This window comes from Camponotus vicinus, unplaced genomic scaffold (genome assembly GCF_025532165.1).
Source record: "Camponotus vicinus isolate PSW18456_S1 unplaced genomic scaffold, iyCamVici1.0 SCAF_4, whole genome shotgun sequence".
Classification (NCBI taxonomy): Eukaryota; Metazoa; Arthropoda; class Insecta; order Hymenoptera; family Formicidae; genus Camponotus; species Camponotus vicinus.
The window spans coordinates 8,679,026-8,706,759 of record NW_028141976.1 but is presented as its reverse complement, the minus strand read 5'-3'; the positions used below and the strand labels follow the sequence as shown (position 1 = coordinate 8,706,759).

At 33.0% G+C, this 27,734-nt stretch overlaps 1 protein-coding gene and 1 pseudogene across 5 annotated transcripts in view; one reads left to right on the top strand and one right to left on the bottom strand.

Annotated features, from left to right (window-relative positions):
* LOC145970596 (protein kinase C and casein kinase substrate in neurons protein 1-like) overlaps positions 1-27,734 on the bottom strand; it is a 200,698-nt pseudogene that overhangs the window by 167,543 nt on the left and 5,421 nt on the right. The gene's annotated exons all lie outside the window — the stretch shown is intronic.
* Positions 1,061-19,516, top strand: LOC145970385 (uncharacterized). 4 transcript variants are annotated; one of them, XM_083097136.1, is made up of 4 exons: positions 1,061-1,264; positions 1,874-2,171; positions 2,545-2,677; positions 14,140-19,516. In XM_083097136.1, exon 4 carries the CDS (start codon positions 17,599-17,601, stop codon positions 18,799-18,801), a length of 1,203 nt encoding a protein of 400 aa, XP_082953262.1. In that variant the 5' UTR covers positions 1,061-1,264; positions 1,874-2,171; positions 2,545-2,677; positions 14,140-17,598; the 3' UTR covers positions 18,802-19,516. The 4 variants fall into 4 exon arrangements, with proteins under 4 accessions (XP_082953262.1, XP_082953261.1, XP_082953260.1 ...); XM_083097135.1 differs by having other exon boundaries at positions 1,874-2,677; positions 14,140-14,269; positions 14,340-19,516; XM_083097134.1 differs by having other exon boundaries at positions 1,874-2,677; positions 14,340-19,516.

Here is a 27,734-nt window from a genome sequence, read left to right as displayed (position 1 = left end):
ACAGATTTCCACAAAAGTTGCTAGCAGATTGGCATCCATTATGTCCGCAATAGGCTCACGATTTGCTAGCAAAACCTGCTCACAGAATCTGACAGCAGATTATTAGCAAAAACTGAGCAAGATCTGCTAACATCACTTGATGTCAAATTGTCGGCAGAAACCGAGCAGGATCTGCGCGCGCGTAATCTGACGGCAGATTGGCAGCAGATCCCGAGCAGAATCTGCAGCTTCTGGTCATTCATATAAATAAGTAATATAAATATAATAAAATTAATTACTACAGATGTTAAATGAGACTATTATCGGCGAGTTATCGGTTAATTACAATTTTCTTCTAATACAACATATAATATGTTATATCGTAGTTATATCTCACATAATAAAGGACTCAATTTAATTAAATTAATAATAAAGTAAATGGTGAAAATAATTAAATTTAACTTATAAAACTTGAGATATAATTTATTTAGAATTAAATTCTTCCTTTATGCTTCAAATAGGCAGTAGATGAATAATTTTCCATTTATCCTATTGATTCCAATCAGTTTAATATTCTGACTCTTATCTGCTTGTATCACATATCAGAAATTAAAATGATAGAAATAGTTACTATATTTTTTATCTTTTATTAATTTTTATCTTTTATTAATAATAGCGACTTTATATATATTTCTGACAGAAATTTGATTGCGAGAAAATACATCACATAGCGGTAAGCGAAGGAACTATCGAATCAAATGCAGATTGTTGCCAATTTGCCATCAGATCACGCATGCAAACCCTGTTCCACTTCTGCTGTCAATCTGCAGTCAAATTGTGCGCACGCAGATTCTGCTTGATTTTTGCCGATAATCTGATATCAACCCAGCAAACACAGATTATAATTATTATATAATCCACAGATAACACGCAATACAACAGAAGTTATATGTTATTAATATTGATGTTGCTTAATTTTTTTTGTAACTGCAATATAACTTTGTTTTAAAACTGTTATATATTTTTGTTATTTACTGGTTATAACAGTATAACAGCAATACAACTAAAATATTACACGTTATGTGACAAACGCCATATTAGCATTACTTTGATGTTATATAACATATTTGTGTAATATGTATCACGTTTAAATTTTGCCGCGCGGCAAGCATTTCCGCGTCCTGTGTGAACGTGTAGAAGCCATATTGACAGGTAGCTACTCTTTTCCGGCTTACTTCTGCGTGCAAGGTGCAAGAGAGCAATCACGTGTGGATTTATATCAAAGGTAATCCTTTTCATCTTTATAAATAATCAACTCATACATGTACAACATATTCTACATAACGTATTAGACTATAATTTCTAGCTGTATTATCTTTTTTTTGCTAATATTCGTTTGATATCTTACGAAATTGCTGTCTGAAAAATCTAGGTTATGTTTCAAGAACGATCGCGTTGCAATATAAATTCTTAATTCTAAATTTTGTTATATTTTGGAGTGGATGGGTAAGCGTTTATACATTTTTTGCTGGTTTTTATAACTTCTAAAATGTAAGAAAAATGCTTGTCTTACAATAAGCTTCATAAGTGAATATCACGTTTCGTTAATTTACGTATAAGACATTAGTCACTAATTGAAATTTATTAATTAAATAAAAAATATAATCTAGAAGTCATATTTGTTAATAATATTGTTTATTTGATTAATAATGAAGCATTAGAATGATTTTAAAAAATAGCAATTAATATCTTAATTTATAATTTAATTTACAAATATATTATATAAATAGACATAGTGATAGTCACTATCACTGTCTATCTATATAATAAAACATTCAAAATCATAAACCATAATTGCCTGTATCATTAATATATTTTAAATATCTTGTTGCAGCATATTTCAGACTGCGTAATAGTTGGCTACTAATTGTACTAAAGTTGATCGCTTACGAACATTATTATCAGTACGAGGTATATCCTCTGACGGCATTATACTATAGCGGTTGCAACGGTCGATATCAAACCCTAAAAGTACTTGCATCTCGGGAACGACGATTTTCACCATTCAGGTTGAGAAACATCGAGGAAATGAAATGTCTCATTCGACACCGAAATATATCTTTTATTACGAAGATCTATCATATCAGATAATTATAACAGAGATAATTATAATAGACACTAGAAACATAATTGTGAGATTTTATCAAAGAACAACATTTTCTTCCTTCCAATATTATTCATTTCTCATTATACTTTTAGATTAATTGATTATTGATTTAATATATTTAATAACTTATAATAACTTTATTTAAAATTTAATAACTTTATTTAATTCTTATATTTTTTGTCACTAAATAATTTGTAAAAAATTAAGACATTTCTAATTTTAAATGTTGTAAAAAATTAAGACATTTCTAATCCAATATTTGAGTAAAGAAAACAGGTTTCAAAACAGTTGAAAACAATTGAAAATTTTATCGCATATGAAAATAATATCATATTTAGAACACATACATAGAAATATTTCGCTTCGTAACAGCGAGTATCTTTAAAATTCGGACATAGCACGATGTCTAGAAATATGTTCTCTTATTGGGATGGAAGCGAGCACTCTTACCTGGGAAAGATATTTCAAGGGACAACCTTGGGATAGAAATCGATATCAAAAGCGTCACTTTAGACTTTTGTAGGGCACAAGGTGAATATATAACAATCAACCGCAGAGGCTCAGCGCACCTATTTAATTCTTCCTATTCTAATTCTCGTTTGAGAGATATACTTTTTTCTACAGATCTCTACTAAACTCTCCTCAATATACATATATACATATACAGGCTCTCAAGTATCACGTATTTTCTGTCTACTCTAAATTCTTTGTGAACTTTTCCTAGGAGAAACAAGTTTCCCCAAATAATTATACAAGTGATATAAAATTTTTTCCGAAAAGGTTTTTCTCCTAAAGAAAAAACTAAATTAAAAATAAGAATATATAAAAAATTCTATCCCTATTTAGTTTCAAATAAAATTTACTTTGACGAAATAAATAAATTTTACTTTTACGATTTAAGAATATTATTAAATGTTAACAATATTAATACGTAATATTTGGAATACTATATAAAAATTTTTATAGAAACTCATGCTATGCTTACATTTATGTGTAAAGAACAGACGAGAAATCCAATTTCACCAGTATCGTATATGAATTTTTCATGATCGAGATTAGATAAGCGATAAATATGTATTTATAGCATCGTTAGTATGTTGTAATGAAGTACTTTATTACATGTTTTCTTATATGGGAGAACTGCATAAGAGATGTTAGCTAGAATAAATTAAATGGTTTTAAAATGATTGTTTATGTACAGTATATCAATATTTGCATAACTTTTTTTTCAGTTTTGGATTTCTTTCAGTTTCAAATTTAATTTTTCCTTAGCAAAATTTTGATTTTAGATCATTGTTAATTACAATATTCAATTCTTGGACTAAAGTTTCTGAAATTTTTGGAACTAAATGAATCAATAATTTTAGTTTTAGGGGGAAAAAAGCCGAATGCAATTTTTTTAGAAACTTGCTTGTTGAACGAAAATTCGCACGATTTCTGAATTATGATTTTTTTATATATACATGAAAGCCAATTATATGCCAAGTCGTAATTTTATTCTTAATAACTTAATAGTTTCACACAAAAAATTCAATCAATCATTCAAAGAAAGGTATAGATGTTTTTAAATGCTATTATTTTCGATCCTTTCTTTCCGATAATACAGGAAAGCAGCAATCAAATGGTTCAGCAAGTAGAACGTGAAGTGAAGAACTCGCTTCCTATAAATATTACGCGCACATAGATCAATCGATTTTCTGATCACGTCCGTGATGTTCGAGTGTACAAGATGAGATGATCTATTTTTGATATCTTATACTTTTTTCTCGGGCAATGTCCTCAGTTAGATATACCTATTTCTAATTCTTTCACTATTATTAGTGTTTTTATTGAGAAAAAAGTCCAAATATTTCGTAAATATTTTCTATATGACAGGAATTTTAGCAATTTTTTAGAGATTTAATTTTGACATCTGCACATTGTGTGTATAAAATGAAATATTTCCAATCATGTTTTTAATGCGTACTTTCTCATATCTACAATTTTATATACACTCTTTTATTTCTCTACATGTATAATTACCGAATAAACAAAATTTTCTTTCAATTTATAACATACATTTCAATGTGTCTGTGAAGCTGGCACGACAATCTACGAATTATAAAAAAATACTAAGAGTTCTGATAGCACTTTTCATAGTTCTATAGTTCCTGATAAAAATTAAAAAGAGTTCCGCATTCCTTATATTAAAAAATCGAAATCGAAAAAATGTCGTGCTAACTTCGCGAATCTAGCACGACACTCTTTCCTCTAAAGTACCAAAACGCGTTGAATATTATTATTTTTAGCAAGAGTTCCCGATAGTTCTGTTCAAGTTCAGACTATATATGCAATTTCAGATCGATATTTCAAAAATTAATAATTTTTAAACAATTTTTAAGATTGTCGCGCAGCACGACATTCTCCCTCTAAAGTACTAAACCGCGTTGAAAATTATTATTTTCAGCAAGAGTTCCCGATAGTTCTGCTATAGTTCAGCCTATATATGCAGTTTTAGGTCGATATTCCAAAAATTAATAATTTTTTTATGAATTTTTAATGTCCTCGACCAGCACGACACTTAGTGAAAATGTGTCGTGCTGATGATTTTCCGTAGTTTTAACGGCAGTTCTGGACAGTTCTATATAAGTTCTACCTTTTAGAAACATTTTTACGCGGAGTCCGACCGATTACTATTTTATAAATAATTTTTTACAATAACCCAGCACGACACTCTGCCTCTAAAGTATTAAAATGCGTTGAACATGATTATTTTTAGCAAGAGTTCTCGATAATTCTGCTATAATTCAGCCTATATATGCAATTTTAGGTCGATATTCCAACAATTAATAATATAATTGTAAAAAATTATTTATGAAATAATAAACGGTCGGAACTCTACGTATAAATGTTTCTAAAGGATAGAACTTTTATAGAACTGTCGAGAACTGCCGTTAAAATTACAGAAAATCATCAGCACGACACATTTTTACTAAGTGTCGTGCTGATCGAGGACATTAAAAATTCATAAAAAATTATAATTATTATATCGGTCTGAAATTGCATACATAGGCTGAACTGTAGCAGAACTATCGGAAACTCTTGCTAAAAATAATAATATTCAACGTGTCTTAGTACTTTAGAGGGAGAGTGTCGTGCTGGATTATTGTAAAAAAATATTTAAAAAATAGTAATCGGCCGGAACTCTGCATAAAAATGTTTCTAAAAGATAGAACTTATATAGAACTGTCGATAACTGCCGTTAAAACTACGGAAAATCATCAGCACGACACATTTTTACTAAGTGTCGTGCTGGTCGAGGACATTAAAAATTCATAAAAAATTATTAATTTTTGGAATATCGACCTAAAACTGCATATATAGGCTGAACTATAGCAGAACTATCGGAAACTCTTGCTAAAAATAATAATATTCAACGTGTCTCAGTACTTTAGAGGGAGAGTGTCGTGCTGGGTTATTGTAAAAAATTATTTTAAAAGATAGTAATCGGTCGGAACTCTGCGTAAAAATGTTTCTAAAAGATAGAACTTATATAGAACTGTCCAGAACTGCCGTTAAAACTACGGAAAATCATCAGCACGACACATTTTCACTAAGTGTCGTGCTGGTCGAGGACATTAAAAATTCGTAAAAAATTATTAATTATTGAAATATCGATCTGAAATTGCATATATAGTCTGAACTTGAACAGAACTATCGGGAACTCTTGCTAAAAATAATAATATTCAACGCGTTTTGGTACTTTAGAGGAAATAGTGTCGTGCTAGATTCGCGAAGTTAGCACGACATTTTTTCGATTTCGATTTTTTAATATAAGGAATGCGGAACTCTTTTTAATTTTTATCAGGAACTATAGAACTATGAAAAGTGCTATCAGAACTCTTAGTATTTTTTTATAATTCGTAGATTGTCGTGCCAGCTTCACAGACACCATTTTATATATGCAAATGTGCATATTATAAATCTAAGAGAGAAATGAAACACAAGTATTTTTTATCGCCAAAAATGTTACCTAATTAAATTAATTATAATATCAATATCACGCACAAAAAGCAGTAGAGATAGAAATAGAGCATTATTTTTTCGACATAAAAAATATTTTTTTTAATATCAGGATATATATCAATACTTATTAATATTAAAATGTCGTTTTAAGCATCCTTTTATTTCCAGCCATCAGAAAATCAGAATGTACGCGCCTTCGATAATTAATCGATCGTTTCGCTGTCGAAGTCAGAATGCGCGGCGCGATACACGCGTCTGAGTCATTGAATGACTGTCAAACGTTGACAGAGAAGATATTGACGAACGTCGCATGCATAATGACGGGCCCGACGATGTATATGCACGCATCGTACATATATATTCTCTTTCTCGCGCCGTTTTTACTGTAGACTCTCTCGAAAGTGAACTCGTCGTGCGACCCGCTTTAAATCGCGAAACTTTCGTCCGCGAATGATTTCTCTGCGCGCTCGCGAAAAAAGGTTCGTCAAATTCTGGTGTTTCTCTCCTTTCATTTTTACTTTCTCTCTCTCTCTCTCTCTCTCTCTTTATTTTCCTCTCTTCTTTTCTCTGTTTCCTCTAACTTGTTCTCTTACAATTAGTTATCTTTCGTTGAATCAGTGCAAAAATCGCCTTTTCGAGATAGCAAACATCCTTCCTGGTCTTTCTAGTTTCTTGTTGATCTTTTGTTAATCTTTTGTTGATCTTATACAAAGCGAATATCCCTTTTTCTCTCTTTTCCACATTTCTACGATTTCGGAACTAAAAGCTCTTTTATGAGGTAATTAATAGAATAAATTATATATATATCAAAAACAATTATGTTAGGTAAATCAAATATATAAAATTATGTGAGTCTAAAAAACATAAAATTTTTATTTCTAAGTTTGAACTAAAAATTTTCTTTATATTTTTACGTTGCGCGATTATATATAAGCATAAATCGTGTAATCAAGTGAAATCAATCTGCTAGTAATAATTAATGTATATCGTGTTAGCCACGAGTATGTCTCGATTTGGGTTAATATGACTGAAAATTAGCAATTAATATACTACGGGCTTTCTCTAACGAACTTTTTTACAAACGCTTTATCGCTAATAGAAATCGATTTCCAGCCAAATCATCTTTCAAGTCGAGTTTTTCGATACAAATAGCCAAGTTTATAAGAACAACCGAGCAAGGTCGGGAAATAAATTGGAGTAAAGTAAAAAGTTTTCATACCAAAAGTATAGTGATTAGAAATAAGTGTTTCTCGAAAGTTAAGAAAGTTAATAAATAGAGATAGATGAAAAAGTAATTATTCGTTGAATTATTTAACTTTAAAAATAATTTTTTTACACACATGATAAATATATTTTATTATAAATATAAATTTATTCCTTTAATGTTTTTATTATATGTGTGTCTGATAATATACGTAACAAAAGATCTTTTCTTGATTGTTAAAGGCTTCTAAAAATCGCAGATTTTTAGTGCAATAATTGAAATTTAATCAGGTCTAAACTAGAAACATGATTTCATCGAGCTTTCTCGTAACAAGAGTTTCATAGCAAAAGTCTGGGTGATAATCGACTCGATTAGAAATTAAATTTCCATCGGCGTCACGCATTACACTTTAGAATATAAGCACATTCTCTTGCTTTCGTCGAGAAATCTGCACGTATTCGCGCAGGAGAAATGGCTTCTATACTTTCTTTTTCTGCTGGGTCTCATCTTTCTTTCTGTCTCTTCCTTACCGTTAATCTTGTCCATGATGCGACCCCATATGCTGACAGGTTTTTAATAGCGAACATGTTATCCGTAAAAGGTAATTATGAGATATTGCCCGCATTTTATAAAAACTGATTATGTAGAGAAGACTTTATTAAAAGAAAAAAATAAGATAATTATGAAATTCACATTTTATTATTATTACACAAGATTAAATATTATTAAAACATAGTTTTAGATTAATAATAATATATAATAAATACATAAATTTTAATTGATGTATTGTAAAATCCGATATTGGATAAAATATTTTTCTCTTTAGAAACATAATGAATTAATTTTTAATATTTTTGAAACTACGCTACATAAGAGTGCGGCTATTAACGATTTCCGATCAATTCACTGGGCATTAAATTAATACAATGACATCAAAATTAGTGAATCTTTGATGATATATTTTAGGTTCATGCTAGGCAACGTAGATGTAATAATTTCTCGAAAAATATAGATCGGATTTCCGTTGTACTTAAAAATATCATAATCGCCAAGTTATTCACAGCGACGCGATATTTCATTTTTGCCTTAACAGTAATCTCGTGCGGCGGAAAGGAAGAGCGATTTTGGTAAAATTTATTTGTTTGCTCGACATGTCCTAAAAGAGTCTCCGGCTACTTTCGCAATTTATCACCCGTGAAAGTGGAGCACGGTAGGAATATGGGAATTCGCTGTTTGAAATAAAAACAAAGTCCGTTCTTGTCGCAGAACTCTTGATAGATCTCGATCATTTTATACGATTGTTTATACGAATTTTTCATTATTATATTTTGCAAAAATTTAAAAATTGATACGTAATAGAAAAAATTTAATCTATATTTCATTGAATATCGATTTCGAAAAAGATGTAATAAAAAATATTCGAATAAACTAACTGATAATTCTAAAATTATGACAACACTCTGGAAAATTTTAATGGCTTTTATTTTTAATTTTTGTTTAATTGTATATCTACGTACATTTATTTGTTAAGAACAGAGAGAAAGAGAGAGAGAGAGGAATCTCTCTCTCTCTACCTCTTTTTATAAAAAAATATTTAAAAATATAAACATATTTAAAAATATAAAATATATATAATTTCTCTCAGAAGAAAACCAATTTTTTTATTTTTGTTGTAAATAGTAGTTAATAAAATAGAAGAGAACAATATTTGTTTAAAATTAACACGCATTTCGATGGGATGAAGAAATTTGATCTGTATGGATTTAATGTATTATGCTCCTGACGTCAGCATATTCTATCTATATCAGCTGGGCGTAGATCAATCGCACTTGTAGCGACAGGTGGTACATTGACGATACTTTGTGTAGCGTGTTCTCCGTACATTTCCATTATTCAAGTGCTTTCGTGCTCCAAATGCCAGGTCTTGGAAGTGAAACAACGCTAAGAGAAAACAAATCGTGCGGATCATTAAAGTTAATGAGTCAATGCGAGCAACTTACAGTCTCATAGTCAAAATTGCACGCTGTTATGCTTTGCTATGAAAGCTATATACTAGCTGTATAAGTTTCTATAGACACATTCTACTTATTGAAATTATAATTTTCGCCTCCTGCCAATCCATTCGTCCATTGATTAGATTCAACGCTAAAATAGTGCACAGCCGCTTTCTCCACGTTCCGTGGGATACATATTTTATAAAAGAATGTAAATGTTACACATTTATGTATCATATTCATTTACTTAATTAGTGAACTTGTTACTAACAAGTTGATTAAGAAAATGTATAATTAAAACAAGTCCTAAATATTTGTTATATTCTACGAAAAATGTTTTATATTTCATAACTTTTGCAAATATTCTTAATTGTAATTTTTAATTACATATTGATTAAAGATTTTTATTTATTTTTTTTAATAAACACAAATTTAAACACATGATAAAGTTTAATAATAAGCTCAAGTCGCAGATAATATCGCCAAAATTTGAGACAATGTCTCAATTCGAGACCAATATGGTTCATAGATGATCAATGCATGCAACATAATTATCAACTGTTAGCAGAGATATCAGCCAAAGTTGACCCCGATTTTGGGATTCCAATCTTTCAAATCGATAATCCACTTCTCTCTTCCGAACATACCGCAACGAGGTTGAAATACTTCGCCAACAACTTCAATTAAGCATAATCTTCTCTAATTATACTTTAATTAATTTAAAATTTAATATTTCTCTTTATCTTACTTTTTATTTTAAATAAGTAAATAAATTATTTTATTATTTGTATAAATTTGATGATACTTTGAATTTATATCTGATTTAATCTGATAAATTTACATGAAGATTCATCAAGATTATTACTATTTTTTATTACTTTTATTGTAGCAAGAGAATTGCCACAATAAAAGTAATAAAAAGTAGTAATGAATAATATATATTGAATAATAAATATTAAATATTGAGTAATAATAAATATTGAATATACTGGTAGATGTATTTAAAAATAAAATTATATATACATATATAATCGAAAATGTTTATTCGCAATCATTTACACAAGATTTAACGTTAGCAACTGACAAATTCCAAATATATAACTTATGCTTATAATTTCTTACAAAAAATACACGTGTCATATAACTATTTTGAAATAAGAACAAGCTAAGCCCGTTAATAAATTCGCGAAGGTACACGCAATGAAAGACGTAACAACGATGTAAAAATCCCGAGCAACGACATGATACACGTTGCCTTTGCATCATCAACTAAGCCGCGAGAGAATATCTCGTATCTCGTTGCGCGATGCCCGCTGCTATTCTCGCTAGAATGTCGGTCGGAGAAAAATCGTGGGTGAAGCCGGACGAGCTCACAATAGCCCGTGTTCTTACGAAGAGATCTCGTGCGTGATGAAGATAATGGTTGTTTGAAGTTGATTCCCGGACCAACGGTATCAACGGCTCCGTCGGGACTGTTTATGAATGCAATTAAGATGCCAGACGACGCTTACGTCATGTGCTCTCGACGCATCTTGACCCTTTTACTGACAATCGGACTTAAATATCTTTTTCTTCAGTTAAGAGAGATCAAGGTTTTCGTATTTTCACATTTGAAAGAAAGTTATTCTGGATTATTATGACTTTATTCGTTCCCACGTTACATAACTATGTGCAATTCGTCTAGAATATTTATATCCGGTAGCATATATTTATTAATTTCTATTATTTTAATTTTTAATTTTTTTTATTTTTTTATTTTTATATTTTCAAAATTGTTCAACTTTTTAGTCATTATTTTAAGGTTTTTTGCATAATTTTATAATTCTATACCATTTAAAAATTCTTTAATAATTAAAAGTATATTTTAGGATTCAGTTAGACTTCAATCTTCACTAGATTTTTTTTCGGTATATTTATAATTATATAATATTTCTATTTGTATGAGTCACGCTATATATATATATATATATATATATATATATATATATATATATATATATATATATATAATCTACACATTAAACAAATTATCTTTATAAATAAAAAAATGATCACATCAACACACGATGTAATGTCGCGAAAAAAAAGTTCAAAAATATTGTCGATACACTTCCTACTTCTGCCAGAGATCTTGCCGCGATAATCATTCGAAAACATATGCGATAGACAAGGATTCCTTATTACGTAAAATGAAAATAGCGTACATCCAGCGTTCAGAATCGTCCTTGTAATCTTTGTGTCGAAGAATTATCGGTGACCAACAACCGGAACACTCATCCATCGATTACATTGGAACACGATCTGTTACACGATTAAACTTGGCAATCGTCAGGTTTATTTATTATCTGCTTATTTAGGTCTCCGAGTCTATTTTTCGCAACCCATTGAGTTCTTTAATGACGATGCACGATTGACCTGATTTTAGGTTTGATAGACACCTGTAGAGATAGACACAAGTGGAGATATATCTATAGTAATCCGTAGTAATAATATATTTTATATTAGTTTTCTATTTTTTCTGCCGGGCCACTTTTCCTTAAGCATTTTCATTTAAGTGCTTCGCGTGCAAGAGCTTTCTTTAAAAACACCATCGGATAGAACTCTGTTCTTTTATTTCTGCACATTTAAAAAAAAACTGGATCAATATTTGAAGCAACAACGCGAAAATAATTTATCAGTTTACTTCAATATCCGACTGTCGATATTTTTGTATGCATATACATTCGGCATTGTAGCTTATCGCGAATGTTATTATATGGGAATAACCGGCGAATGTCTTTTACATAATTCGCTGGTGACTCATAATGGCATACTTAATGTGTATAAGGCTACTTTACATTGAACTTTCTTTATCGCTCACTATCCAACAGCTTGCAAAGGATAGAGCATAAGACTTGGTCACTACTTTTCCTAATCATTTTTTTTACAATAGTATAAAATATTCAAGTATTATTTTTTGTAAAAAAAATTAATTTCTTGGAAAGCACTCAACACAAAACAAGACGTAAGATCAATAATACATTATCGCAAGAAAAGTTTTCTCAGCTGTGCTTGAATCAATAATTTTAGCTTTCGTATTTATAAAAATACACCGACATTGCTGTTACGATTTCCTTTCTTTTCAATGTAGGATATGTTTTACGTTGTAGAGATGATCTGAAATATCTATCGCTTTACTTTCGCAAAAAGATCGGAAAATCTAATCATTTTATATAATAACGCCATTTTCTAGATACCGATAGTATCCGACATACACGAAATAAATAACGAGTCTCTTTCTTCGGTTCCCACGGAATAAATTCGTGCGATTTTCAGAGAAACGCTTGTACCCTCCTTATGAAGTCCTTCGTTGTGTCTTGTCTGGCTGTCGTCGATCGAACGGCCATGCTGCAAGTATCCCCACAATCTGACACCTTGTTGCACGACGATAGATATCTTCAAGGTCGGTCGCAAAACGATTAACGATTCGTTTTACGATGCTCAGATGGGATCATGCAATATTCGCATGAGATTTGCACACGTATTGGCAACTTTAAGTCAATTAAAACGATTTTGTTTTTTAATCTAGTCGCAAAGATAAATTTTCGATTCTTGAAAAATCTCCAGACGCAAAGAATAACTGAATTTTATATCAAGGAACTTTTGGAACTCTCTGCTATGATGGTGATTATTTAAAGAACTGATGCAAGTTTGAATCGGACGTTTCGCAATTTTCATTCAGAATGCACGTAACTTTGCACATGATACAGCTGACCGTCCAACAACTCATTTAATGGCCGCGTTATGCGTTGCAATACGAGTAAGTGCTCGTAAGAGCGAAACAGATTCGCGCACGTAACTAAATATAGCGATTACAATTAAGTAACACAAAATCGCCCAACGCGAAATGAATTTGTAATTAACGAAAGTCGCAAAATGAATTCATCCACGTAATATTCGTACTGCCGCAAAATCAGAATTTCATGCTCATTTTTTAAGTGTTTGGTCATTATCGTTGAAGCTTCTAGCAGTGTTTCTTTTTCGATATCGGGATCATCATCAATAGATATTTTGTGATGACAAAATTTGCATTTTACTTCTGGATTGAGCATATTTGAAAAACTATGTATTTACAAAAGAGTTTCGATTTTTATTTTATAAGATTGTTTTATGTTACGTAAGATTGTTTATGTATTAAAAACGCAAGATATATAATTGTATGTACATCAAAATGTTAGAATTCTTTCGAGGGGTCAACTATCATTGAGAAAATGTACAGTGATTGCCATTTTTGGCAGTACAATACATTTTATTGCTAACATTGCTATTGTATTGCTTTTGTATCGTTAGTAATGCTTTTGTACTTTTGGTATTCCTATTATTATTTTATTGTCAATATTGCCAGTACTGCCGCAGAATTAAAAAATATTTCTAATGCATATTACTTTTTGTCTTATATTGCTAGTATGATTTCAATTCATATTTTTCTAAAACATGAATTTCCTAAAATTATATTTACTGTACTGCCGCAATATATTTTTGATGAAATGTACAATGATTGCCAATGGTTGACCCCTCGGATAAAATTTAACAGCTTTATTGAGAAACTCAAAGATGTGTAGAATCACGTTTGTATTTTTATCAGTGTTGCATCAAAGTTATATTTATATTTTAAACCCTTGACACTATTATTTGCATCATTATTTGCGATAATATTGACATTTACTGAGTCTCTTTTATGACAAATGGGAAAAATGTGTCGTTTATAATTAATATCTTTTATTCTTATCTTACATACTTGTCTGTTATAGTTTCATGGCTATCTGCTTCGAGGATTAATCTGTTATAACAAACATCATGTGTCTTTACGTATTACATTTTATCTTTATCTTGGAGAAATTATATATTGATATTTTTTACATACTTTAGAAGATATTTGTGGTAAATTTTTTTAACGATAGATCAGATAATTTGTTTAGATTAGCTAATTAAAAAAGTGAGTCTCTTGTAGATTTGGGATCTCAGGTCCTCAAAATTATAAGTGGATATATACAGTGGATATATACTGGAACGATGCATCCTTAAATTTCCACTTCACGCGAGGGGAACGTTATTATACCCGGGATCTTCCCGACAAGCAAGCGTCAGGAGAGTAACGAGAAACGCTACGCTGATTGCAATTAATTGTGCAACTCTCGTGCGACGCGATGCGGTGCTGTATGTACAAGGAATGGAAAATGAGCGAGCAGGAGAGGAAAAATGCCGGAACGTTGAGCGCTGTAATTCCTAAAGTGAAGCTCCATCGTGCATGGCCGCCAGGCAGGACTGCATTCATTTGCGTTACATCCTCTTAATCTCAGCACCGATGAATCGTGCGAGTATTGAACCCGATAACACGTTAATTAACGATTCTATTTAGGTCCGCGATAAAGAAAGCTGTCGTAAACGTCGCAAAAGATAGATCGAGACATTCTAATGTCTCAAATTCATTTTAAGAGCTCAATTATTACAATATCATCGCACTTTCTTTTTATCTAATATTTAATATCGAGTTCAAATAATCGGAAGAAATATAATTTAGGATACTCTTTTATCAGAAATAGATATTTATAAAAATATAAAAAAAATATCAAAATAAAAAATTAAGTAAATAAATAAATAAATATTAGTAGATAAGATGAAAGGAATAGGTAGGAAGATAGAACTAAAGGAAAGAGAGGAAAGGAGGAACAACATAGTGATTCGTAGATTGGAGGGGGGAACAGGAGAGCCGGAAATGAGGGTGAAGAAAGTGTTTGAGGCCATAGGGGCGGAGGTAAAGATTGAGTGGATTAGGAGGATTAGGGGGAAAGAGGGGGAGGGAAGGGGAAATGGTGGTGGTAAGGCTAGGAAGCAGGGAGCAGAAGAGACAGGTGATGGAGAAAAAGAAGGAGCTAAAGGGGAAAAAGATCAGAATAGATGACGATCTAACGTGGGCTGAGAGGAGGATGAAATGGAGAATTGGGGAAATAGCGGAGGAAGAAAGGAAAAAAGGCAATAAGGAATGGACAGGGTACGGAAAAATCAGAATCAATGAGTGTTGGTGGAGATGGGACGAAGAGAAGGGGAGACTCAGGAACTGGAAGGGGGAATTAAGGGGAGAAGAAATGGATAAGGGGAAAGGAGAGGTAGTGAATGGGGAGCTGGAGATGTTAGAATAGATTATGAGGGGGAGAATAGAGATGAAGGGGAAAGAAAAACGAAGAGGAAAGAGAGGGAAAAGGATAGGAGTGAGGGCGAAAGAAAAGGAGAGGGAGGGAGGAAAGGGGATAGAGGAAGAGAGGGGTGGAAAGTAGGCTTCTGGAATGTAGCGGGGGTAAAGAATAAGGAGGAAAGGTTTTGGAAAGAAATTAAGAGATGGGAGATTGTAGTAATGGTGGAAACTTGGGTTGATGGGAAAGGCTGGGACAGGGTAAAGCGGATGTTACCAAAGGGCTATAGGTGGGAGAGACAATTAGCGAAGAAAAGGAGTAAAAAAGGAAGACCGATGGGGGGGATACTTATTGGAGTAAAAGAGGAGGGGGAAGTAGTCTCGGTTATTGAGGTAGAGGAAAAAGAGGAAGGGGTGTTGGCAGTAGAAGTATGGATGGGCGAAGAAAGATGGAGGATAGTAGGAGTGTATGTGAAGGGAGATATGAAGGAAAAGCTAGAAGCGTTGGAGGGATGGCTAGAGGAGCAGGAGGAAAGCAAATGGACAATAATAGGGGGTGATTTTAACGCGAGGACGGGGAAGTTGGGAGGAGGTGTAGAGGAGGGTGAGGAGGAAGGAAGATTAAGAAAATCAAAAGATGGAAAGGTTAATGAAGAAGGAAGGAATTTGATAGGGGGACTAGAAAAAAGGGGATGGGGAATACTGAACGGAATGGTGGAAGGGGACGAAGAGGGGGAATTTACATATACGGGGGGAAGAGGAGAATCAGTGATTGATTATGTGATAGGGGAGGAAAAGGTAAGGAAAAGGGTGGTCAGGATGGAAGTAGGGGATAGCGTGGAGTCGGATCATCATCCAGTGGTAGTATTTTTAGAAGGAAAAGGAGAAAGGGCAAAGGGGGGAGGGTGGGGAAGTAAAGAAAAAAGGGGGGGAGATGGACAACAGGAGGAGGGGAAAAAATAAGAGAGGAGATAGACTGGGAATTAATGAGAGATAAGGGAGTTGATGAAGAGTTGGAAATGAAAATAGGGAAGATAGGAGAGAAATTGAAGGAGGGGGAAAGAGAAAGTGGGAGAAGGAAAAGGATAGGACGGTGGGATGAAGAATGTGAGGGTAAAAGGAGAGAAGTGAGGAGAACATTAAGAGAGTGGAGGAAAAGGGGAGGGGAGGGGGAAAGGTATAATAGGAAGGAGAGAGCGGAATACAAGTTGCTATGTAAAAGGAAAACAGAGGAGGAAAACAAGAGATGGATTAAAGAGGCGCAGAAAGTAAGGACGGAAGGGGAGGTATGGGGGATAGTTAATAAGGAGAGGAAAAGGAGAAAAGGGGTAAATGAGGGGATAGAAGGGAAAGAATGGAGAGAGTACTTTATGAAGTTGTTAGGAGGGGTAGAAAGTAGGGTGTTAAGAGGAGGGAAGGGAGGAAGGGCAGAGGATGGAGAAGAGGATCCGAGGAGAAGTGAGATAAGGTATGTTTTGGAGAAGTTGAAAAAGGGGAAGGCGGCGGGGGCGGACGGGGTGCCAAATGAGGTATGGAAGTGTGGGGGCGAAAGGATAGATGAATGGATCTGGGGCTTCTGTAACAGGGTTTGGAGGGGAGAAGGATGGCCGGAGCAGTGGAAGGATGGAATAATTGTTCCTTTAGTAAAAAAGGGGGCAGGAGAGAAGGTAGAGGACTATAGAGGGGTAACGTTGATGCCAACGCTATACAAAATATATGTGGGAGTGTTTACGGAGAGGTTGAAGGAGGAGATGGAGGAAAAAGACATGGTACCTCAGAATCAGACAGGTTTCAGGAAGGGGATGGGAGTAATAGACAATATTTATGTTTTAAATTTTCTGGTGAATAGGCAGCTAAAGCGGAAAGGTGGAATGGTGGTGGCGACGTTTGTGGATCTAAAGGCGGCGTTTGACTCAGTGGACAGGGAAGTGTTGGTGGAAGCAATGAGGGGGGAGGGGTTAGGGAAGGATTAAGTATTAGGATAGAAGAGGTATATAGGGAGACAAGGAGTAGAGTGAGGGTAGGAGAGAAATTAGGAGAGAATTTTTGGACAGCAAGAGGAGTGAGGCAGGGATGTCCAATGAGTCCGTATTTATTCAACCTAGTTTTAGCGGATGTGGAGGAGGTGTTGAGAAGGGGTGGATGGGGAGGGGTGAAATTAGGAGAGGAAAAAATTTATTGCTTGGCATATGCGGATGACATGGTGCTGTTGTCAGAAAATGAAGAGGGGATGGCACACATGTTAAGGAAATTAGAGGGGTATATGGATAGGAAAAGATTAGAGGTAAATGTGGGGAAAACGAAAGCTATGAGGTTTAGAAAAGGAGGAAGGAGGAGGAAGACGGCAAAGTGGAGAGGGAAGGGGAAAGAGATAGAGGAGGTGAAGGAATTCACATATTTAGGATATAAGATGCAAAGGAACGGAGAACAGGAGGCGCATGTGAAAGACAGGGTAAGGAAGGCAGGGGCAGTGATAAGACAGGTGTGGGAGATAGGTAAAAGGAGGTTTACGGGAGATTGGAAAAGAAGAATTTGGCTGTGTGAAAGGTTGGTAGGAACGGTAATGGAGTTTGGTGCAGAAATATGGGAGTGGAGGGAATGGAAAGAGGTGGAGGCAATGCAGGAAAGATGGATTAGGTGGACGTTAGTGGTAGACTGGTGCACACCGGGGTATATGGTAAGGGAGGAAACTGGGAAGGAGAAGTTTAGGATAGGGACGGGGAAAAGGGCAGTAGGATTTGAAAAGAAGCTGGAAGAAGGGAGAGGTGGAGGCTTAGCGAGGAGATGCTTTGAGAAAATGAAGAGGAAGATAAGAGAGGGAGGGGAAATGACAGGGTGGGAAGAGGAGAGGAGAAAATTTTTTGAGGACAGGGGAAAAGGAGTGAAAGAGATGGAGGAGAAAAGAGGAAGGGGAGAAGAAGTATATGATGGATGGGAGCAGAGGGATAGAGAGATGCAAAAGGAGGAAAGATGGGAAAGGATTAGAGATTCAAGGTACAATAGATGGTATGGGGAGGTGAAAGAGGAGGGAATACCGGCATATTTGGAAAAGGGATGGGGGGAGAGTAGATGGAGGAGGGTGATAAGATTTAGGCTGAATAATGAGATGAGAGGAGCGAGATATTGGGAAACAGAAGAAAGGAGGAAGTGTAGGCGATGTGGGGGGGTGAGGAGACATGGGAACATGTACTGGGAGAATGTGGAGGAGAAGGAAAAGAGGGGAATTGGTGGGAAAGAATGGAAGAGATTTTGGGTCAGGAAGGGGATGGGGAATGGTGGATGAGGGGGATAGAGAGTGAAAGAGAGATGGAAAAGGGGGAGCAGGGAGGAGAGGTGGAAGGAGAGGGTATGGTGAGTGGAGGGGAGTATGTGGAGTGAAGGAGAATATGTGGAGTATGTGGGACCGGAAGTCGAAAGTTAGGGATAGATCTCTCTCTCTTAGTCAGGTTAGATAAGGTAGTTTGTAAGTTAGAATGTAAGGCAGACATAAGCCGAGGATAGTAATAAGTTAGTAGTAAGCAAAGCGAGCGGTTGTCGGATAAGCGTTGTCTTCCCTGCGCGGTGAATTACAGCATAGGTGTTAGGTTTCTGCTGTACGATTTATGGTGTATTTTTAGTTTTATTTTTAGTTTATTTTTATTTTTATTTTTTCCATATTTCTTTACCTTTATTTACACCTTGATTTATTGTATTATATTGTATTCATTTTTATTTTTTGTTTTTATCTTATATTTTCTTTGTATTTTCTTTTGGTTTAGTTGGATTTGCATGATTCTGTATTTATTCTGTGAAAAGGTTGTAAGAGGTTCGGGTACGCTCCTCGAAAAAGCGCCTTCAATCCCCAAGGGGACGAATAAAGATATCAATCAATCAATCAATCAATCAAATAAATAAATATTAAAAAAAAACTAAAAAGCATATTGTACAATAATTAATGTATTTCATTAGGAACGTAGGAATAGGAGGAAATAATAAAGTGTGAAAGTTTTAGTTTTGTATATTATATCAATTATTGAATTTGTTTTCTTAACTCAGACACCTATGAGGATTAGCATCTTCGGTTACTCCATCTTACATACTGTTGCTTCCATCGGTAAAGTGAAAATAATACATAATCATAACATTAATATAGGTTCCAAGATCACGCGCGCATAATTTGCACTCGCTATTCAGATGCAGGTACATCCTCATTAAGCCAATCAGACCAAGTTTGCATGCATTATCCGTATGAACATTACGGGACACTCGAGTTAAGAGGAGGTGGTGCGCGACGTTCACGAGTTGCTGAATAGCCAATCAGTACGCTATATTTCCGCGAAATAATAATGCCAGAAATGAATAACATATCATTATATTAACATTACAGACAAAGCGGATACTATTCTAATTATTTTTCCAGAATTTTTTAGAATCGCATATTTGATACTCTAAATTTAATTATTACATTTTTACTTTATTTCATATCTTCCTTTTTCTTTTTAAATGAAAATACATATATATATCAAGTCGTCCTAGAATTAATTTACATCTCATTCTAGATTTAAATTTGCATCCAAGGTTATCTGAACTTTAATATTTTTATAATTTATCCGTAAAATTTAACAGAGGACGAAATGTATTTCGAGATCTGCAAATGTCAGCGGCAATATTGATCGATATTTGATCAAATATCTCGTCCATATTTTTGTCATTTGTACCGCGATATTAAAAGGTGACGCATTTCCATGTAGTATAATCACTGGCGGATTTGTAATAGGATTGAACACAATATGGCCTCTCGATCCATCACGTTGTAGTCGACTAGGAAGCCAATCCTCTTACGTTCTACAATCGGTAGTCTAATCAATAGAGACAAGAAACACCTGGCACACCTTCCAATCGCTCATTTGCCGTTTCTCGTGGATCTCTAGATAAACACGAATAAAATGGTGACGTAAATGTGTTTCTGGGACATTTTTTTAATTTACACTAAAACTTTTCTTCAACTCAACATTAAAAAAATTATAAATTTGTTAAGAAGGAATTTAATAAAATCAGATAAAAGCGCAAATAATAATTATTATAATATAAATTATATTACAAAATATTAAAAGATTTTTCTTGTAAGAAAAGAAAAAGATACTACATGCGGTTCATTAGTGCGTGTCGTAGTTTAAGAGTGTCTGGTGTTAAGTGCAATCGGGAATACCTCTACAAGGTCACGAAGCGCTTGCGTCGTCTCTTCTACGCGGCAATTCCTTGAATAATTAATAGGGAGTGGATTATATATGGGGAACTCATTAAATTTCATCGCCGTGGATCGCTTTTAACAATTCATGCTCCCATAAACATCAAAACTTACATTATTATTAAAACATTATTATCAAATTCGCATAATCACATTGGGCTTTAATTTTTCACGCTCGTGCACCTTTACTCGCGCATTAATTTTTCATATAGATAGAAATACTCAAAGTGGTGTGTGTATATACATATATATGAACATTAAATTGGCTGACCTTAAGAAACGCTAAACATGGAGTTCCCTTGCACGCATCTATCAGTGCGAGTCAGTCACGGACACGCTTCGCTGCGGGCGACATCCTGTGGACTTGTGTGCGTCGTTATCGTGCGAATATATATGCGCGAATTTGTTTTCATATCACCTTCGATAATGCTAGATTTCATTTTAATCAAATTGTGAAATGTTGACAAAATTTCGATTTAAAGTTGAGTCCTACTAGAATCCTCAGAATGTTCAAAAATTGCGCGAAACAGGAGAAATACTGTTAATTAATGTTGTCCGCACACAAATATTCCGCTTATAGCCAAATATTTAAATATATCAGGCATTAATGAAATCATGTAATTTAGAAATTTAAAGTTGAAAAAATTGCTGATTAAAAATAATCGGGTACTTTTCATTAAAGCCGAAAAATTATATAAATAAATATCGAGGTTGAAATATCATTCAAATAATTTTAGAAATATCAAAAGCTAGTGAGACAGATGGAATGTCATTTCATCTCGCATTCACTTTTGTGCGTGCAATGAAAGAATGTCTCTTAATTGGCACATTTTGGGAAACGTAAAAATTGTTGAGCTTCCCTTGGTTATACATGCGGTTGCGCGCCTTTTTTCCTAAGTCTACGCAAACATTTTTGCGTAATACGCAAAAACCTAGTGGACCGTATATTGTTCCCTGTGTAAACATGTTACAAACTATGCCTTTCGCGTATGTGTTCGTGAACACACATTCACGCTCGAAGGATCTCGCCCTTTTCTCTCTTCTCCCTTCGCGGATACCTATTTCCAATGTACAATCTATACTTATACACATGCAATCGCTGCTATTTAGAAACTAACGGATCTTTTGTGGTATTCATAAAAGCAGAGAACTATTTCCCTCCCTAGTCATTTCTTACTTTTTAAAAAGTATCGACCAAAGGAAAATTCCTAAAAACTGTCTGAAATCCTCGAAATGATTTTTTAATTCTTAAATACGCTTAAATGTACTTAATTTTAAATGGAATATTTTTATATGTATTATTTAATCATTTGTTCGTAGCTCGATAAATTTAATTTGTTAAATAATTTATTCAGACAGAAAATTACGATTTTCATTATTAAGATTAAGAGCATACAGATTTTTGTCCATTAAACTATTCGTATGCACTCGTTGTAAAATTATTCAAAGTATTCGAGGATTATTCATCGAGCAGGTATTTTTAGCGCAAATTAGGTCGCACGATTTAATCGATGTCATGTTACATCCCGTACTTGGCCATTATTAACCTTGGCTCGCCTCGTTCAGAAACTAATTCGATCATGGCTCATGGGATTGCATTAGCGAGGGTTCGAATGTACGCTTATCGCATGAGGGAGCATAATCAACAACGTCCACGACGAAAATTTTAACGAGCATCGTTTTTCTTAGTTACCGACAATGAGAGAATTGTACAATAAAATAATTTGACAATTTACTTTCATTATACCTAATTATTGCACTGATTCTAATTAAACTTGCGTGGCAAGATAACCACGTTCTCTTTCTTCTCGACGAGATCCTTATTTATCTTTGTATCAAGTAATTAATATAATAATAATATATAATAATTAATATATTAATATTAATATTATATATAATAATTAATAATTGGATAATATGTAATAATTAAAAGTAATTAAATGCTCTATATAATTTTGTTTTTGTAAATTTTTTGTAAATGAAATTATTATCACTAGAATGAAAGGGATTAAATATTTTTACAATTTATTTGGTTCCTTTTTTTTTAATAGAGACAATTTTGTATCGCGTCGCGAGACCTGAAAATATAATTTATAAACAACAGAGAGTTGCTATCAATCTACATGTCACGATCCAATGCCAATAGATGCTGAAATTCGTCGGCCTCTTTACGCTCCACATATTTCAAAACCCCTTCTTCTGTCACCCTACTTGCTACTCTCATCCGTTTCCCCGTCTTTCTCGATGTTCTAGTCGAGATACTCTGTAAAGGAAAAATACGAAGCACTTAACGGGGTAGATATTGCATACCTTGTAAAACTTATCTTCTGTTAAATTTGCTCAATAATTCATATGACAAAATTAGCAGAGTCGTGGTAAAAAAAATTGATGCAACGATGACCAAACTTTCCATACAATATACAAGTTGCACCTATATCAAACTATTAAACAATATAAAATATAATGTTAAAATATATGCAGAATATCTGGAATGGAGTAACGTATCGTGAGAAAAGATATATCTCCATAACTTGTTATGATCGTAGATATCGCAGTGACGGAATTTTTTTCGCGAAAAAAGATGCTTAGCACCTGATACGGCACGGATCTATGACGTGCAATATAATATGCTTAAATCCTGAGAAAGATACTGATGCGATAGCTTCCCGATCGCGTGTCATATAGCGGGATTGTGTGTCGAGCGAGACACGAGAGAAAGTAGGTAGTTTCATCCGATCGATAACGAAGTCCCTCTCTTCGTAAGACTGTCCTTTGTATCCGTAAAATCAATCTTTCAAATTGAAAAGAAACTGCATGCAACCGTGCCACATCTTGCCATCTTCTATGTATGTACACGCATCACCGCTTTTATTTATTAACGTGCTCTGCAAGAGCTCAAGTAGGCTATAAACTATACTTCAGAATAATTCATATACATTATATCTTTTCGATATTTTTCGGATATAATTTTAAAAATGTTTTTCAAAAATTTTTTTAAAATGTCACATTTTTAAAAAAGGCTAAATTATAGAAATCTGGAAAAGATTTGAAGAATCAAATCATAATTTTCTTTATATAATTATTAATTATAAAAAATTATGCACGTAAGCAATCAAATTGGAACATATTTTAAGTTAAGCATATACAGCCCTTATAACCGTTTTGAATTTTAAATATTATTAATTAAATTTAATCTATATAAATTATTTAATTTATATATTCGATAAAAAATATTTTATATTGTATTTGTTATTTTATTTCATTGTCAACTTTTCTACTCAAAGTCTGCTGAGATTAGAGGAAACCAGACTGCTGAATTTTTCAATCATATCCCTGATAAATGTTTGAATTTCGGCTTTGCGAAGTTGATCTTCAGATTCGAGCCTTTCACCCTCCTTAACGTGAATAATCTCGATCTGGAAGAGCCTTTAAGGATCGTACAGGTGGATTAACATGCTTCGCTTGAAGGCCAATGGGAGCAACTCGGACTAATTGCATCTTCACGATCATTCTGCATGAATTTCTGCACTCCAACGACGGAGAAGAGCACCTCCAACATCTCACGTAATAGAAGACCGACCGTTCCGACGTTCGTTAAAGTGCAAAATAAAGCATTTAGGCGATTATAAGGGCTATACAGGTTCTTTATAATATTTTAAAAATATGTTATAGGCATACGGTTTGCATATGCTTAACTTAATACGCGTGCTTTTTCCAATTTGGTTAGGTATGTGCACAATTTTCGATGATATCGATCTTTAATAATCATAAAAAAATCTGATTGTTGATATTTTTCAAGAGAGAGGTTCCAAGTTTTCAATTAAAAATCTTGTTTGAAAATGTGAGTTTTTCTTGAAAATACTAAATAATGTCCCAAAAATTCTATCAGAAAAATCTCATGGTTAAAAATCGATAATTAAAATCTTAATAAAATAAATAAATTATTGGCCATTTCTTTTCTAATATAAACATCAACTTAGCATATAACTCTCATATTTTGAACGATTTATTTTTAATTGCCAAAACATTTGTAGTAGCATTTCTTGTAGCTTTAATTGTTGAAAATATTTTGATATGATAAAGATCGAATAAATATTTTATTAAATTGAAAGAATTACTTAAAATGTCGCCAAGTTTCGACTTATTGATTTATTCTTGGATTTATTAAAATATTGAAATATCTAACTACCGCGCGAAAATCTTTTATTATAATTTCATAAATTTTATTAGTTAAATGCATTTTCATATTAATCGTAAAACCTGTAAAATTATTCATTTTTAAAGTTTATTTTATCCAAGTAACTTGTTATATCATTTTCTTTGAAATATTTTTGTACATCTAACTATACATTTAATAAATCTTCTTTACGTTGACATCGTATCTGGTACCATAGATCATATATTTATACATATATATATATATATATATATATATATATATATATATATATATATATACATACACATATACATATACATATATAGGGGCGGCGTGTGGCTGAGGCAGTAAAGCTCTTGTCTGCCATAGGAAGAGTCGCGGGTTCAAGTCCCGCTAAGGCCATACATACAGGGTGTTAAAAAAGTATCGCATACGCTCAGTGCCATCCGATAGAGAAGGAGAATTTAAGAAAAAATGTCTAATACAATTTTTCGATCCCATGAATAATTTCGCCGCAATTAATTATTGTAATCAGTTAATCAGCGCGGAGCTACAAGAGGAAGCCAGGGGCGAGGCGCGCGAAGTCTGCGGCGCGACGACTACCGCACTCATACCATGCTCTCGTACCGAGCGGAGGGAAAGTGCTTGCGATCTATTTATTTATTTTACTCACCTTCTTTTTGATAAGAGTAACAAAATAATTTACAGGAACAATCATCACGTAAAAATTTGCGTGATTATATCACGATACAGACTTTGTTAATTTAATGAAAGAATTTATTTTTAATAAGTAAGAAGGCAAGATAATTTAATTAATATTTTCAGTTAACATTTTAAAAAATGAGTTAAAGAGGATTAATTTTCGCTTCTTACTTATTAAAAATAAATTTTTTCATTAATTAACAAAGTCTGTATCGTGATATATTAGAATCACGCGAATTTTTACGTGATGATTGTTCCTGTAAATTATTTTGTTACTCTTATCAAAAAGAAGGTGAGTAAAATAAATAAATAGATCGCAAGTACTTTCCCTCCACTCGGTACGAGAGCATGGTATGAGCGCGGTAGCCATCGCGCCGCAGACTTCGCGCGCTTCGCCCCTGGCTTCCTCTTGTAGCTCCGCGCTGATTAACTGATTACAATAATTAATTGCGGCGAAATTATTCATGGGATCGAAAAATTGTATTAGACATTTTTTCTTAAATTCTCCTTCTCTATCGGATGGCACTGAGCGTATGCGATACTTTTTTAACACCCTGTATATACATGTCTTAGCCATAGCCCTGCTTACATGTATTATTAGCATTTAACCTTTAATTCTGATTTCGATTACATTATTGACTTTGCTTTCATAAATTTTTGACGATTCGTAAAACGTTACCTGAAAAAATAAGTGAGAAGTAATGCGTTTATGATGAGTAATTATTGTATTAATTTTCGTTGTAACATTAATGCAGGTTTGCGGTTAGCTTAACTTTTCGGCCGATACATATATATGTATGGCCTTTGCAACTTTTTTGTTTATTCAAACAAAAAAGTTGCAAAGAATATGAAAGCTGATATGAAAAAAGAATAAATTGTATAAAAATGTTTAACTTTTGTGTATATAAATATATATATTAATATATAATTATATCTGCTTAAAACATTTTTTAACTTTTACAATTGCTACTTTTACAGTTTGCTAATCTACAGCTCATAATTTCATCTATTAATAATTACAAAAAAAATTACATAATTGTAAATATGTGTTAGAATAAATATTAGTATTAGTAGAAACTACTTTTCAATTTCTGCAGGATATTTTTGAATTAGCAAAAATTAATTCGTTCAAACATAAATCATCGGATCAATGAATATAAATTAATCGAATATTGTAACAAGCTTTTTTAAGTGCATTGAAATAATTATAAATTAAACAGATGCAATATTATGTTTACATATAAAAATGTCATTTTATTCATTAACAAATTATCAAATATCAAGTTGCATCAATATTTTATATTCATTATAATTAATTCACGTCATCAATAAATTATATCAAACCTAATATCGGTTATTATTTAAATATTTGTCCACACAATACGTTTAATAAATTAATTTAACAAAATCAATAATAGATCATGTCATATAATATGTAATGTTACTTTAATTCTTTGTCGATGTTTGATAAGTGGAGTTAATTGAAAGAAGAAGATATAAACAATCGATATAATTATAAATTTGTGTTACATTAATGCAGGCTCATGCTTAGTTAGCACTTTTCTGTCGATTTTGTCTACTGTTATCCCCACTTCTTTTATTTCATAGTTTCTCTAGACTTCTCGCGGAAACGAAAGACGCTCGAGTTCAGAAATGATTATAGTTATAAATCGTTCGACACATATTTCTTACACTTTTTATTCTTTCTCTAAAGTTATTATAATTATAATATTAATTATTATAAAATTAGAACACTAGAAACAAAATGGAAAATATATTAATTGTATGTGTATGTACGATTAACAATTGTGTTTCATTTTAGTGTTACTTTTGACTTTATAATAATAATAATAATAATCATAACAATAATAACTCTGTAAACTCTGTAAATGTATAGAGCAATTAAACTGTAATTTATAATTTTTACCGCCCTGACTCGAGCGTCTTACGTTTCGCAAGCAGTCTACGTGCTATGAAATAAAAGAAATAGGGATGCAATAAGTAAAATCGGCCGAAAAGTTAAGCTAACCGCAAACCTGCATTAATGTTACAACGATAATTAATACAATAATTACTCATCATAAACGCATTACTTCTCACTTATTTTTTCAGGTTTTTCATGTTTTAC

What these genes read in the sequence shown, in the direction of transcription:
- LOC145970385 (XM_083097136.1), top strand. Translation starts at nt 17,599, where the DNA reads ATGAGTCCGTATTTATTCAACCTAGTTTTAGCGGATGTGGAGGAGGTG.